The sequence below is a fragment of the Corvus kubaryi genome, unplaced genomic scaffold, assembly GCF_017639235.1.
Source record: "Corvus kubaryi isolate FWS band 111438036 unplaced genomic scaffold, C.kubaryi_AGA036_p1.0 133, whole genome shotgun sequence".
Taxonomy (NCBI): Eukaryota; Metazoa; Chordata; class Aves; order Passeriformes; family Corvidae; genus Corvus; species Corvus kubaryi.
In genome coordinates this window covers 5140821-5153769 of record NW_024580667.1, presented here as the reverse complement: position 1 = coordinate 5153769, position 12949 = coordinate 5140821, and the positions used below count along the sequence as shown (strand labels likewise).

Sequence of the window (12949 nt, the reverse complement as noted above, 5' to 3'; positions counted from 1 at the left end):
GTCCTTGCTATATAAATGGCCAGAAATTATCTAGCCAGTGTGTACACCAAAGGTGACTAATATTTACCCTGTGCAGTCTTGCATACTTAATTGTTATTAAAATGTACTGGCTTATTCTAATAATTTTATTTACAGTGCTCAGGGTCTCCACATATATAAACCTCCTAATAATCAAACAATCCTCTTCATAACATTACTGAAAGCTAAAGGATTGCAATCACAAAGATGGCTATTCCATTGCATAAATTATAGAAGCGTGACAAGAACCTTCATAAATTCTCTGTATACTGTGTCTCTACAAATTTATTTTTAAGTTTAAATTTACTGCTTATTTATTTATAGCTTAATAAAGCAACTTGTCTCTGAAATACCAGACTATGTTGTACAACCAAAAATGCAACAAAATTGGAAGACTTGAAAACATTCAGTTCTACTGTATTTATTCAGATACATAACTCCACACTAACAAAGATTATTTTTCTAAGGTAAATTTGAGTCCAGATGCATATAAAAATAACAACATCTTTTCACAAGGCTTAAAGGAAATATTCATAATTGTTAACCACACCTCAACTGCCAGCAAGAAATTTTTCCATATGTCTGTTACCAGGAAACTACTATCTAATATTAGTTTATAAATGCATTGGCTCAGAATAATGAAACAATTCAAAAAAATCCCAAATTCTAAGAAATGGATGTCAAACTCCTAAGTTTTAGCAGTCCCATTTTCATTTATTTTTCGTTCCTCAACACTTCTAGGGTTTCCAGTGTAATTTTGCATGAAAGCAAAGGAAGAAACATATCTTGAATATGTATGAAATAGAGGTTACGTACCTGTGTAAACTAAAGTGTGGTTTCTTCCACAAACAGCAAGTTTTGGTTTTTCTGGTTTTAAAGCTAAGAATTCAAACCAAAGAGGAGGGAAAGTTACAAATGAGCTGATAGCTGGTTCAACAACAAAATGCTCTATGCTCTAGAGGGAGCTCTGATTTCTTCTTTTCACATTTTTACCAACAGAATTATTACAGGAGTCATTGCCAATTTGAATCTAGCACATGACTTATCAAATCAGTATTCCCCCAAGGTAAGAAAATAGGTCAGACCTTAAAAACTTAAAACATTCAAGTTAACTTGATGATGGTTACTTCATCCCAATGCCACAGTCCCTGGAACTTACCATTTATGAGATATGCCTAAAAGAATATATTAAGTTGCAGGATAAAATTAATGATTTAAGCTGTCTGAAGTTTTCATTAACAGTACTATTGTTACTTCCCTCTTAGACTTTTCCCACTGTTGTAAATCTCTGAAACCATACTGTTCCTTTGTCTTACCATCCCTACCTCTCTTCATTGTGCTCATATCCCTTTTCTGCTGTGTTCTGACCTCTTCCTGATCACTGAACTCAATTGCAAAGGGCAGCCCTACCTGGACGAGTGCCCACACTTTTTTGCATGTATCATGTTGTCTCAATTTCAGCTGAGTTACCACCAATGAGAGTGCCATTGCATGCACTTCTCTGCAGTCTGGTCACTTTGAAAGACTGGGAATACATGTGGGAGGGCTCAGGACTTATTTTGGTGGGAAAGAGAGAATACAGAGGCTCCTCTTCTCCTATGACAAGCGCACTTCATTTCAGAAAAAGAGAGGAAAAATGTCTCCCTGACTTTTCCGTCCCTGCTCCAATTACTGTTCATTGTCAACAAATTATCTTCTCTCAGTCATGTCCATGTACCTTATACAATGCTCTAAACCAGGATTATTTTTACATAATAAATCTTTAATTGCTTTTCCACTGCACTACTCCATAACAAAGCCAACAACAATCATCCCTTTCACAAACCCCTTTTCAGTCCTTCCAGATCAAGTTTCTTCAGCTCTTGAACATTCAGATTGAAGTTCCTTCTACCAAGTTACCAAATAAATCTATCTACTCAAGCATGAACTGCCTCTGGTCTATCACACAAATTTAAATTGTCCAAACACAGGTTTCTGCCTCTCCTATCCAACACCTACCACTACCTTCAGGCTGGAATCATAATAGTTCCAACGGTGACTTCTTCCTACAATCTTTATATCCCAAAACTCTGTCTCCAACTTCAGAGATGAGCTCTTCAGAAGCCTGTGCTCCCTACCTTCCTCTCACTTAGGCTAATCAATTGTATTTTATGAGACATGCTATATTTACAGTGGTGCAGGTGATTTTTCATAACCAATTTCATTAGTCTCTAATCAAGTCCCAGAAAATATTTTCTCAGAAAACATGCAAACACAACCATTTGGCTCCAAGCAGAAACTGTGTCCTTGCAACCCCATTCCCAAAGCCAAGTGATGACAAAACGAAAAGCTAGTGAGTAAAGCTCCAGGAATTCCTCCTGCTGCCTACTGCCAAGAGAAAAAAGATACCCCCCTTGTGACTTTTTCCAGTGGATGCCAGGTCTGGTTTGAATTGCTGTCATCTTCTCTTTGTCTTTTATTCTCCATTGCAATTTGACAATAAACCCAAAACTTGAAACCCAATCCACTAAAGCCAAGGTAAGAATCAACCTCTCACATGGCTGACAGAAGACGTGTACCTGAGAGTAGCTGCATTCTCCCGCTGAAGTGAAATAGAGACAGGAGCAAATAAAGGACAGTAGAATAAACTAAATCGGGAAGAACAGTTTGAACAAGCAGGATAATTTGTTTTTAACAATAAGCTAACAGATCGATCTGCTGGCAGAAAGAGTGAAGATAAACATTTAATAGTGAAAAGAAATGTGTTAATAGGATAGATCTGACTTGACATAAATAAGGGGATAGGGAAAAGTATTGACTCAGCTTTGTTTGACAATATAAAAACAGCTAGGAAAGATCAAGAAGATCACAGTGCAATAAAAACATATTTTTCAACGCCTAGGAATTTATTTTACTGTCTTACAAAAACGTATTAACATTTATGCCCCCTTGGGCATTTTTTACACTTGTTAAAAATGTAATAGTACTTGTGAAAAGTTTCTGATAGATTTTTTTCGTTTACAAAGCTGCTAAGACAATAGTGACACAGAGATTACACCATGCTGTTGGAACACTGGTTTCTAACAGATGGACGATGCAGAGATCAACCATCTGATTATTGTCTGCAGTAAAAAAAGAAGATGTGGTTTGTCACAAAAGGCAAATACTACATAAAATCAGAGCCCTCAAAAATGACAGGATGCTATGTATCTGACATAATCTTCAGATGCAAAAGGACTCAGAATCTGAAGTAATGGAAAATCAGTCAGGGATTCCTTTGAGCTACCTTCATGATCTTGTGCAGTAATGTATACATGTGATGAATAAAGAATCAGTTATTTTGGAATCTCTTCCTATGAAGTAGCTTTTCATAAGGGTCTCCGTTCAAAAAGACAAAAAAAAAAAAACAAACAAAGAAGAAAAAGAGAAAAATCACACAAACCTTTAACACATGTTGGTTTGCTGACAGTGTTCTTTGATCCTAGTCCTAACTGGCCCCAGTCGTTACTGCCGAACATGTATAGTTTACCTTTCCCTGAAAAAAAACCACAGACAGAATCCATACAAGTGTTTGAATACCTCATTCAAGACAAGATGGTCATTCACTCACAATGAATTTATTACTTCCTTTTTAATGTAAGGTTCAAGTTTAGGCAATTCAATATGTAAGTGTAAACAATAATTAATATCCCTGTGATTTTTCAGTTCAAAAATAGTAATTGCATTGTTTAAGTAAGAAATCCCCAGCCAGAGGAAGAAACATCCTCATCTTTAACTTCAGCACAGATGAAGTGCTCTTCAGAAAACAAGATGTTGTACTCTTGGGCAGACCCTGCAGTTCAGAAACCACAGCATTTATAGGCCCCCTTATAAAATAACAGCATATCTAACTGAACACCCACATCTTCTACCCCAAAAACATGAATGAATAATGCAGCTATTTGATAAATACTAGTAAAAATTTGTAACATTTGGCTTATTTGATTGTTTGGAGATTGTTTACTGCTAAATGTCTTCTCTTAAAATGATTTACAAATACTCATTTCTATCAAACGTAGTTTCTGATAAATTTTCATAAATGTATTAATTTGTTACTCTGTATATAAATATGGAATGCATAAATCCACCACGCAGTCAGAGATTTTGTAATCCTAAATGCAAACATTAGGTTACAAACCTTCAACAGGAGCAATGCTAGAATCACCTTTCAGAAATTCATATGATGTGTCATTGGCCTTGCATGTTTGACCATTACAAACAATGACTTGTTGTAATTCTGAAAAAACAGTACTTTCTCTGAGGATGGTATATGAACAGTTGAAAACTTTGTCATCTGGGATGAAAATTAGATATCCAAAACTGACTACTGACAATACCTCAAAATGAACTCATTTAATGTCATTTTTTTTAAACTATTGCATGTTGCAAAGCTGTAAGGTTCCCACTGGAAAATAAGACCCTTGTTCCAACAGAAATCCTTGCAAAACAATAGAAACTGATTTGGCAAAAAAAAAAAAACACAAAAAAACCCCAAACCAACAAACAAAAAAACCTTGGCCCCTCCCAAACCCCACCCTTTTACAACTGTTAAAAGGACTTTGTTTACTTTTAATGAAGATCTGCAGAGCTTTGTGCATTAGACTCCATCATAATGCTGTCACCCTAAACAGAAACTTGGTCATAGAATTTGTCACCCTCATCATCTACAATTACCACGACCACAGTCCACAATTGTAATCCCATATAATAATGCCAAAATAATATGGCTGTTTGTAACTTCAGTGCTGTAGGTTCCCAGTGAGGGTTCTGAATGTGATTTACAGAGCCTTTGAAATACGATCTTGCAATGTTTTAAATATAACAAAAAAACTCCTATTCCAATAAAAATATCAATTTATTTTCTTGAATATAACAAAATAGTTTAAAACAAAACAAACAAAAAAAATCCCAAATAAAATGAACCAATGTTTAACAATAACTGGTATCTAAAATCCCAATCAAATAGGTAATTTTACATTTCTTGGCACATGGGGCTACGTGTCAATATTATGTCTTTCCAGGAAAGCTGGAAGGGAAGAAAGACTGAGGTCAAGTCCACGCTCACAGTGTTCTACTAACAGCATTTATATCTCCATCCTAATTTTGATAATGAAATCATGTCCAACACATGCAGACCTGTCCCTGACAGGAAACACAGCTTGACAGAAAGGTTTTTTATCAGCAAATGACATCTATCCTATATTGGTATGGCTTCCTTGTATCCTTGCTTTACACTTTCTAACTGCTTTCCTAAGACAGCAGTACTTCTGTGGGAGTATGATGCCGAGCTGCCCTAATTCAATTTAAGCACATTCTCTTTTATCCATGCAAAATTCAAACAAGGTTATGCTTTTCATCCTATAATCTGCTGGGTTTTATATCAGTCTTTAAACTCTCAGGCATTGCTTTGTAAGTCAAGGAGCTTAATAGATGAGAGGAATTTTTTCACATTCTTTTACAACTGAGTGACAGTCTTTTATAATTTCAGGTTTCCTAGGAGAATAACAGAAAATAAAAAATCTGGGAAGCAGTTAATTCAGACAGAGAATGAGAATTAACAGGCACTACAGAGGAACCTAAATAAATGCTTGTAACGAAGCAACGTTTCTTGGTCTGTACAGCAAATCAAGTTTAGAAAGAGGCACAATTCAATCTAAGTAGCCAAGAAATCTGATATAATTTTGCATGCAAAAGGCACTATTTTCATAACTGCATACTGAGATATCCCAGCCATCACAAAAATGCACTGAATCCAACAGCAGACAAATAGGCAAGGATCAAATTTCAAAATTTCTTAAACTCAAATTGCTCTTGGTTTTTTTGCTTCCACTTTGGTGCTGTCATCCAGATGTGGCCATCTGCGGCCATCTGCCAGGTGGAATAGCTGGCACAGGACAGGTCCAGCAGGGTAAGACTATGACTCTGGGCAGAAGGGAAACAACAGGATATAATGAAAAGGTCTACTCAGACCATTTTGGTGATGAAAACATACTTCCAACAGCAGTCTCCACCCTTATCCTGATGCAAAACTGGAGTTATTTCTCCCAGGTATGTGTTCACTGGCAGGTACACCAGCAGATGTTTCATCAACAGCAATTCAGGGCTACCAGGGAAGCCAGAAGACATTTCCACGTTTAGCAACACAGGTTTTGTGGGACACCTCAGTAAGAGAGAGTCTCCTACCTCATTCTCATGAATAGTTGCTATCACAACTGTGATTCCTGGGAACCCCGTCAGTCACGTGAACCTCTGGTTCATGAAGTGCTTTTAAAGGCATTCATTGGGCAGCTGGGAAATACCAGCTGAAATCTCATGTGCTTTGTCATAACAGGCAGCCAAGTACTCTAATCACCTATGTTTAAAGGTATGTTTTATGTATTCCCCCCCCTTGCTTTCTAAATTATAGTAGTGTGGGAGAGAAATAAGATGGGGAGACAACGTCCAAACTTTGAGCACTTACTACAAGATCCTACTGAGAAACTGTATCTGAATAAAACATAAAAGGCAGTATATTGTACAGAGTTTCATATGCCAGGCAACATGATTGTTTTTAATTATTATTTTTATTTGAGTTATTTCATGAATAAACTATGTTAACAGTTGATTTAAAGCTCATATACAAGTCAAATAGATCCCAGGAAAATAGGAGTGACATCAGTTTTGTTAGGCAAGTCATGATATTCTCAAAAACTTTATTGAGCACCAAGAATGGTCATGCTTAGGACATTTGGCATCACACAAACAAAACCAGCACAGTATGCTGCTTGCTCATACACATCAACACAAATGTGTATTAGTCTTTCTCATCCTCCCCTTGCAGCTGATGCAAAAGATACTATGCCATGCTCTGATGACCTGCTGGTAAGCAGAAAGAATAGAAGAAAACTGGTGGCAAAACACCTAGAGATTCCAAGGTCTCTTTGTTGAATGTTCAGTGCCTTACAAAACCTGAAATTATGAGTCTACTATCTTCTTGTGGTTCCATATGCACCTCCTTTCACTCCTGCTTTTACAATTGATACCTCTGTCTTTCCTTCTGCCTTCTTATGCTGGGGGCTTCAATTCTCTCCAGAGCACTGAGTTCAGAAAAGGTGTCTTCATTCATCAGCACTTTCCCCCTTGTGAACAGGATCAGTCTCTTTGATTAAATGTGGTTAAGCTGCCTAGGATACTCTAATCAAGGCAAATAAACAATAAGACAGCTGTTAACTTAAAGAGCTTTGTAGGAAAGAAAGTGTAATAGACAGGCATTGGGAGGCGATTCTTAAATGTAGGCATATTCATACTTCTTCACACCATCTCCCATGAGGATGAATTAATTGCTTTCCAAAGTCTGCAGTTATAGAAGATGCAGGGAATGGACTGTCAGTATTCTTGGGCCAAAAAATACAGAAATGAGGCAAGAACCATAATTAAATGTGTTACAAGTGGTACTGGAATATACACTGCTCATGACTGCATTGAAGACCTAAAGGAGACCACTGCTTAAAAAAATTCCTGCTTGGACATTTTAATTAAGGTTATGCCAATGGTAGACAGAAAAAGAATAAAGAAACACAAATTTCAATCCCAAACTTCCTTCCTGGAGTAGGAAACATTTCTTCAACCTGCTCAGCAAGCCAACTCAAAGTCAGCAAGTACCTATCACTGGTCCCTTCTGTTCCAACATACAGACAGAGCATGTAAATAAAATTTTGGACTCTTAACTCCTGACCTAGAAAGGCAAAGGACAGAGTGCTTTATATTTACTTTACACTTGTCTTTATAAAAGTCATAGAGGGATACTGATGCTGGATTAGATAAAAGTATTTGAAAGGTTCTGAATATTTTGTTTGAATGCCAAATACTAGTTTTTGTATGTTTTCTTCATTAGTATTCAGTCAAGATTCAGTGCTAGATGTAGCTGTCTCTCCTGCCCAAATCCAGCATTAAGGAATGATTTGTATCAGTTCCTGTGATTGTTTTACTTATCATTGTTGAGCCATGTTAAGTACAAAATTGATATATTTCTATATTTTAATCTACCTCTATTCTAAGCTACCTCATATTCCCACTGTTCCCTACAAACATAGGTCCCACATCCTCTTTCAGAGTGTGGGAAAAAAAGGGGGGGAGACTTTTGACCTGTAAATAAAGACTGAAAGTAGAATGAAGCATGCATTCACACACACCTGCTTGAGATACTTTTCCTTCCTCAGTGCTGTTTGTCTTTTATCTCTTCCAGATCAGGTTCAGCTGAAGAAGCTCCTGGTTTCCCACAAAGTTTGTACCCTTCTCAGTAAACTCATTATCAGCAGGTGCTTCTGGAGCGATTATTCCAGGTGTTACTGCAGTTCAGGATCATTCACCAAGGGCTTAATTCCACTGTATCATCCATCTCCATCTAACTGCAGAAACGTGAGGTGCACATGGGCATGCACAGGTGTGAAGAACAAATGAGGGACAAAGGCTTTTTCTTTCCCTTTGTCACATTGTTTTGTATGACTCTTGGAGTTTTTCTACCTTTGCTTGTTGTTGATCCATACTTTACCCTCACTTTTGCCTTTACAACGACCCAGAAAACCTTTTGCTACCAAAGACGTCTTTTTCTCATGCTTCTACAGTTCCTTCTCTGCTAAAGCTTTTAGGAAATAAAGATCTGATCACCTAGAAGCTTCCCTGGTGATGTACCTGCCCACTACACCAGATAAGGCAAGCTACAGAGACATTTTTGAAACAAGCTGCACATACTAAAATAATGGAGAAAGGGGAAATAGCAGAGAAATGGTGCTGCATGAAAACCTACTCAAGCTGGCTTCTTCAAAAGCTTTATCTAAGTGGTCACTATTGCAGTGACGTGTGAATTAGGGGATTGTTGCTGACTGGGGTTAACAGCGCTGGCCCAGGCACATGCTGGGAGGCAATTTAAATTGACTGGTTTAAACAGAGAGCTATACCTGTGTTATTTCCAACTGGGTATGGGCATATAAAAGTATATGTAAAAAGAAAATTCCAAAGGAAAATGTCACAGTGCCCCAGGTTACATCCGAATTAATTTTATGCAACAGGTAATTTAATATTACTGGTTCAATCCAAGAAAAAGGGTCAAGTTTTGTTCAAAACAAACTATTAATGTATAATTCATCTTCTGTGAAGTTAGGCTTGAAAAATTCATGGTATAATTTCACCTCAGGGTGTTCTGCAGTCCATGAAATCAATAGTCTTTTTTATCATGCCTGGAATAGTTCTTTCTGAAAATCCAGCACCTTCAATGTTGCTTGTGAACATTGCAAGAAGCCTCAGGAAATTATTTAATAGGCAACGACCAATTGGATATTGATGAGGAATAACTACAGTCCAATTTAAAAGTCCTGAAAATACACATATAAATTTTTTCAACAACAAAGTCTAATTATCTGTCAGCAGTTGATTGTCAATACAATCATCGCACATGCTCATCCACAGAAGGGTAGTCCCTTCCATGTAAAATAAAATGAATAAATTCTTTAATGAGTATTGTTTCCATCATTTCAAAGAAAAGAAAAAAAAACCATTAATAATGCTCCCTCTATTACACTGGAGTTTTCTTTGAACACTTTCTCCATTTATTTCTGATTTTTGTAGGATATTCTGAAGTTTATTGAGTTGCTCTTGCAAGGGCTTTTTTCATCTGACAGTCAACAGTAGTTCCAATCTTCATTTAAGAGATACAATTGTATTTATTGTTTCCAGCAGATTTCTAGTGAACTTGTGGTGTTCAGCAGATACTGTTACTTCCATGATACAATATATCTAACATACTAAACATTGTCAGATTCAAGAGAAACATTCAGCCTGAACAAAGTTACGCTTACTTTAAATCTTGTGATACACTCAGTTATTACAAACTTCCTCCAGGCAGTTCTTGGGCACGTCTTGTGAAAACCTTGAGTGACCTCACACTAGCTCCAAAGGCATCCAACAGTTCCCACAGAACAGTCCTCTCTCCTCTCCCCAACCTCAATTAATGTTTTACCTCAGTATGCAAATAAGATTTCTAACTTTCAAAGGTGTCCAAATATATCACCTTTTATCATATAGATCAGCTTCACTACAAGAAAGACATTGAAGTGCTGGAATGTGACTTCAGAAGGGTCTGAAGCAGAAGTCCTATGAGGGAAGTTGTGGGAGGAAAGGAGGCTCAGAGAAGATCTTATCACTCTACAACTTCCTGAAAGGAGGTCATAGCCACGTGGGGGGCAGCCTTTTCTCCCAGCTAACAAGCAAGAAGATGAAAGGAAACGGCCTCAAGCTGTGCCAGGGAAGGTTTAGACTGGAGATTGGGAAAAATTTCTTCATGGAACAGGATGCCCAGGGAAGTGGCTGAATCACCATCCCTGGAGGTGTTTAAAAGATGTATAGAAGTGACCCCTGGGGACATGGTTTGGTGGTGGACTTGGCAGTGCTGGGTTAATGGTTGGACCTGATGATCTTAAAGGTCTCTTCCAACCTAAACAATTCTGATTGTATATCCTTCATTTCCAATACTGACCTGTAATAACAGCAGTATGTTCATCTCCACATGATATAAGTACAGGCTTGTCATTTTTGAACCAGAACTTGCTAGGAATATCTTCTGCAAACTTGCTTTTCCCGAATGTGAAAACAGCACCTGATTCTAAAACACAAAAAAGATGATGTCAACTTTTAGCAAAAGCAAAATTTGCCTCACATATTTTGAAATAGCCATGTTCTATCAATTCAAAGGCACATTTTATTTTCTTATCTTTCTCTTCTTTCTTCTCTCAGCCTTCAAAACGTGGGTTGGCAAAACTCTCATTTTGCCTGAACAAGAGGAAGACCTTCTCTCCTGTGCCAGTGGCAGAGCACTGGAACAGGCTGCCCAGAGAAGCTGTGGAGTCTCCATCTCTGGAGATGTTCAAAACCCGCCTGGAGGTGTTCCTGTGCAACCTCCTCTGGGTGAACCTGCTTTAGCAAGCGGCTTGAATTAGATGGTTCCAGAGGTTCCTTCCAACCCCAACCATTCTGTGATTCAGTGATAAGACCATGATCTGAAAAATCCAAACAAACCCACCCCAAAATAAAGTCCAAGCAGCTCTTCAGCATTTGTTGCCTGCCTGGTTTTCTCAATTCTTCACACTTTTAAAAGTGTTAGCAACATTGTTTCAAAACACAGAATGTTAACTATTCATTCATCTTTTGCTTAGGCATGTGGCTTGACACAGAAAATACTAATTCTACAGAAAAATAAATGAACTTACAAGTTAAATAATTTGTCAAAATCCTTGCAGACAATGTGGCAAGCACAACTAGGCCTCCTATTTCAAAATGTCAAAGCCTGTGCTACTAGCATAGAATTTTTTTAAACAAAACCAAGAATAAACCAAATCTTTTCCTTCAAAAAATTTTTAACACATAACAAGTGTTAAGAAATACACACAATAACAGTGGACTGCTTCTGAAAATTATTTTGAGACATCCTAGTGCACTTATTTTCAATGAAAACCATCTCATCAACAATATGCACCCCAGCTCCAAAACCTAAAAATTCTTTCTTAAACTGTATATTTTACTTCATTTAAAATAATTATTTAATGCAAAAGCTTTCCCTCTTTCAAAAGACATTATTTTATGTATCAGATGGAGCAGAGATGTATAAATTATTACCTCACTAGATGTGCTTTTCACTTTCACTTGCTCAACAAGCTTTGTGCAGACAAACTCAAGCCTTCTAAAGAAAGAGTTGAGCTTTTCCTTATTTTACCTAGACACACCTACAACTACAGGCAAGCTAAACAGCATCTGAAAACTCTGATTTAAATTTTCATCTCCAGCCAGACAGCTGTGCACTTCTGAACTTGCTTAGTGATCTGTTTGGCACTTGTGCCCTAGAGGTCTCTGGTTCCTTTGTTTTCCCTTCAGAAGGGTTAACATGAAAACACATGTATGTTCTTTATTCAGAGTATACAAAAAGCTGCTACATTTCCCAATGTGCTTTGTATCTCATTCATTTGACTAAGCCATAACATTGCTCAACTGGACACAACTACTGTGCCTGGTTCTGGGCTCCTCAGTATAAGTGAGACATGGAGCTCATGAAGTGGGGTCCAGGGGAGGGCAGCAAGGATGATTGGGGGACTGGGGCATCTCTCTTATGAGGAAAGGCTGAGGGATTTGGGCCTGTTTAGCATCGAGAAGAGATGGCTGATAAGGGACCTTATTAATGTGCATAAATATCTAAACTGGGGGGGTGCCGAGAAGATGTAGCCAGGCTCTGCTCGGTGGTGCTGAGCAATAGGACAGGAGGCAATGGACAGAAACTGATGCTCAGGAAGTTCCACCTGAACAAGAGGAAGAAATTCTTTCCTGTGCTTGGTGTGGCATTTTCCTCACTAGACGTATCCCAGAACCGGCTGGACACAATCCTGTGCCATGTGCTCTGGGATGACCCTGCTTGAGCAGGGAGGTGGGACCAGATAACCCATGGAGGTACCTTCCAGCCTGGACCCATCCTGTGATTCAACGCTGCCATCAGCTTGGAAACGGAATCCCACCAACTCGGTAAATTAAATCCCACAGGACATACACGAGGCGTTTGTTGTCGCAGTAACGAGCAAACGTTAGACCATTACCTTGGGTCAAAACACGACACAAACTAACTATTAATGCTCAGAAATAACCGCGCCCCCCCCGCCCCGAGCGCCCGGCGCTGCCCCCTGCCCCGCTCTGACGGCAGCGGACGCGTCTCTCCCCAGACGCCGCAAGGCAGCGGCCCGGCCCGGGGCCCGCAGCCGGGGGAGCCCCGCGGCGGTGAAGCGGGCAGGGGCCGGCACAGGCAGACGCGTTGCCCCGCGGGTCCCTGGAGGAGCGGCCGCACTCACCGGGCACGGGCAGCTCGGTCCCCGCGGCGGGCGCGGCCATGGCGGCCGGGAGG

General features: G+C 38.9%; 2 protein-coding genes across 2 annotated transcripts in view; one reads left to right on the top strand and one right to left on the bottom strand.

The window, feature by feature from the left end:
• Positions 1–12943, bottom strand: part of RPGR (retinitis pigmentosa GTPase regulator) — a 38729-nt gene extending 25786 nt beyond the window's left edge. Inside the window, exons 1-4 of the mRNA XM_042035232.1 lie at positions 12897–12943; positions 10547–10672; positions 3440–3532; positions 835–897 (exon numbers count right to left, since the gene is read on the bottom strand). Coding sequence (XP_041891166.1) covers positions 835–897; positions 3440–3532; positions 10547–10672; positions 12897–12936 — 322 coding nt within the window. The 5' untranslated portion in view covers positions 12937–12943. The remainder of the gene's footprint in view (positions 1–834; positions 898–3439; positions 3533–10546; positions 10673–12896) is intronic.
• The window catches only part of OTC (ornithine transcarbamylase), a 33608-nt gene continuing 33097 nt past the window's right edge, over positions 12439–12949 (top strand). Inside the window, exon 1 of the mRNA XM_042035224.1 lies at positions 12439–12576. The gene's annotated coding sequence lies outside the window, so the exon portion shown is untranslated. The remainder of the gene's footprint in view (positions 12577–12949) is intronic.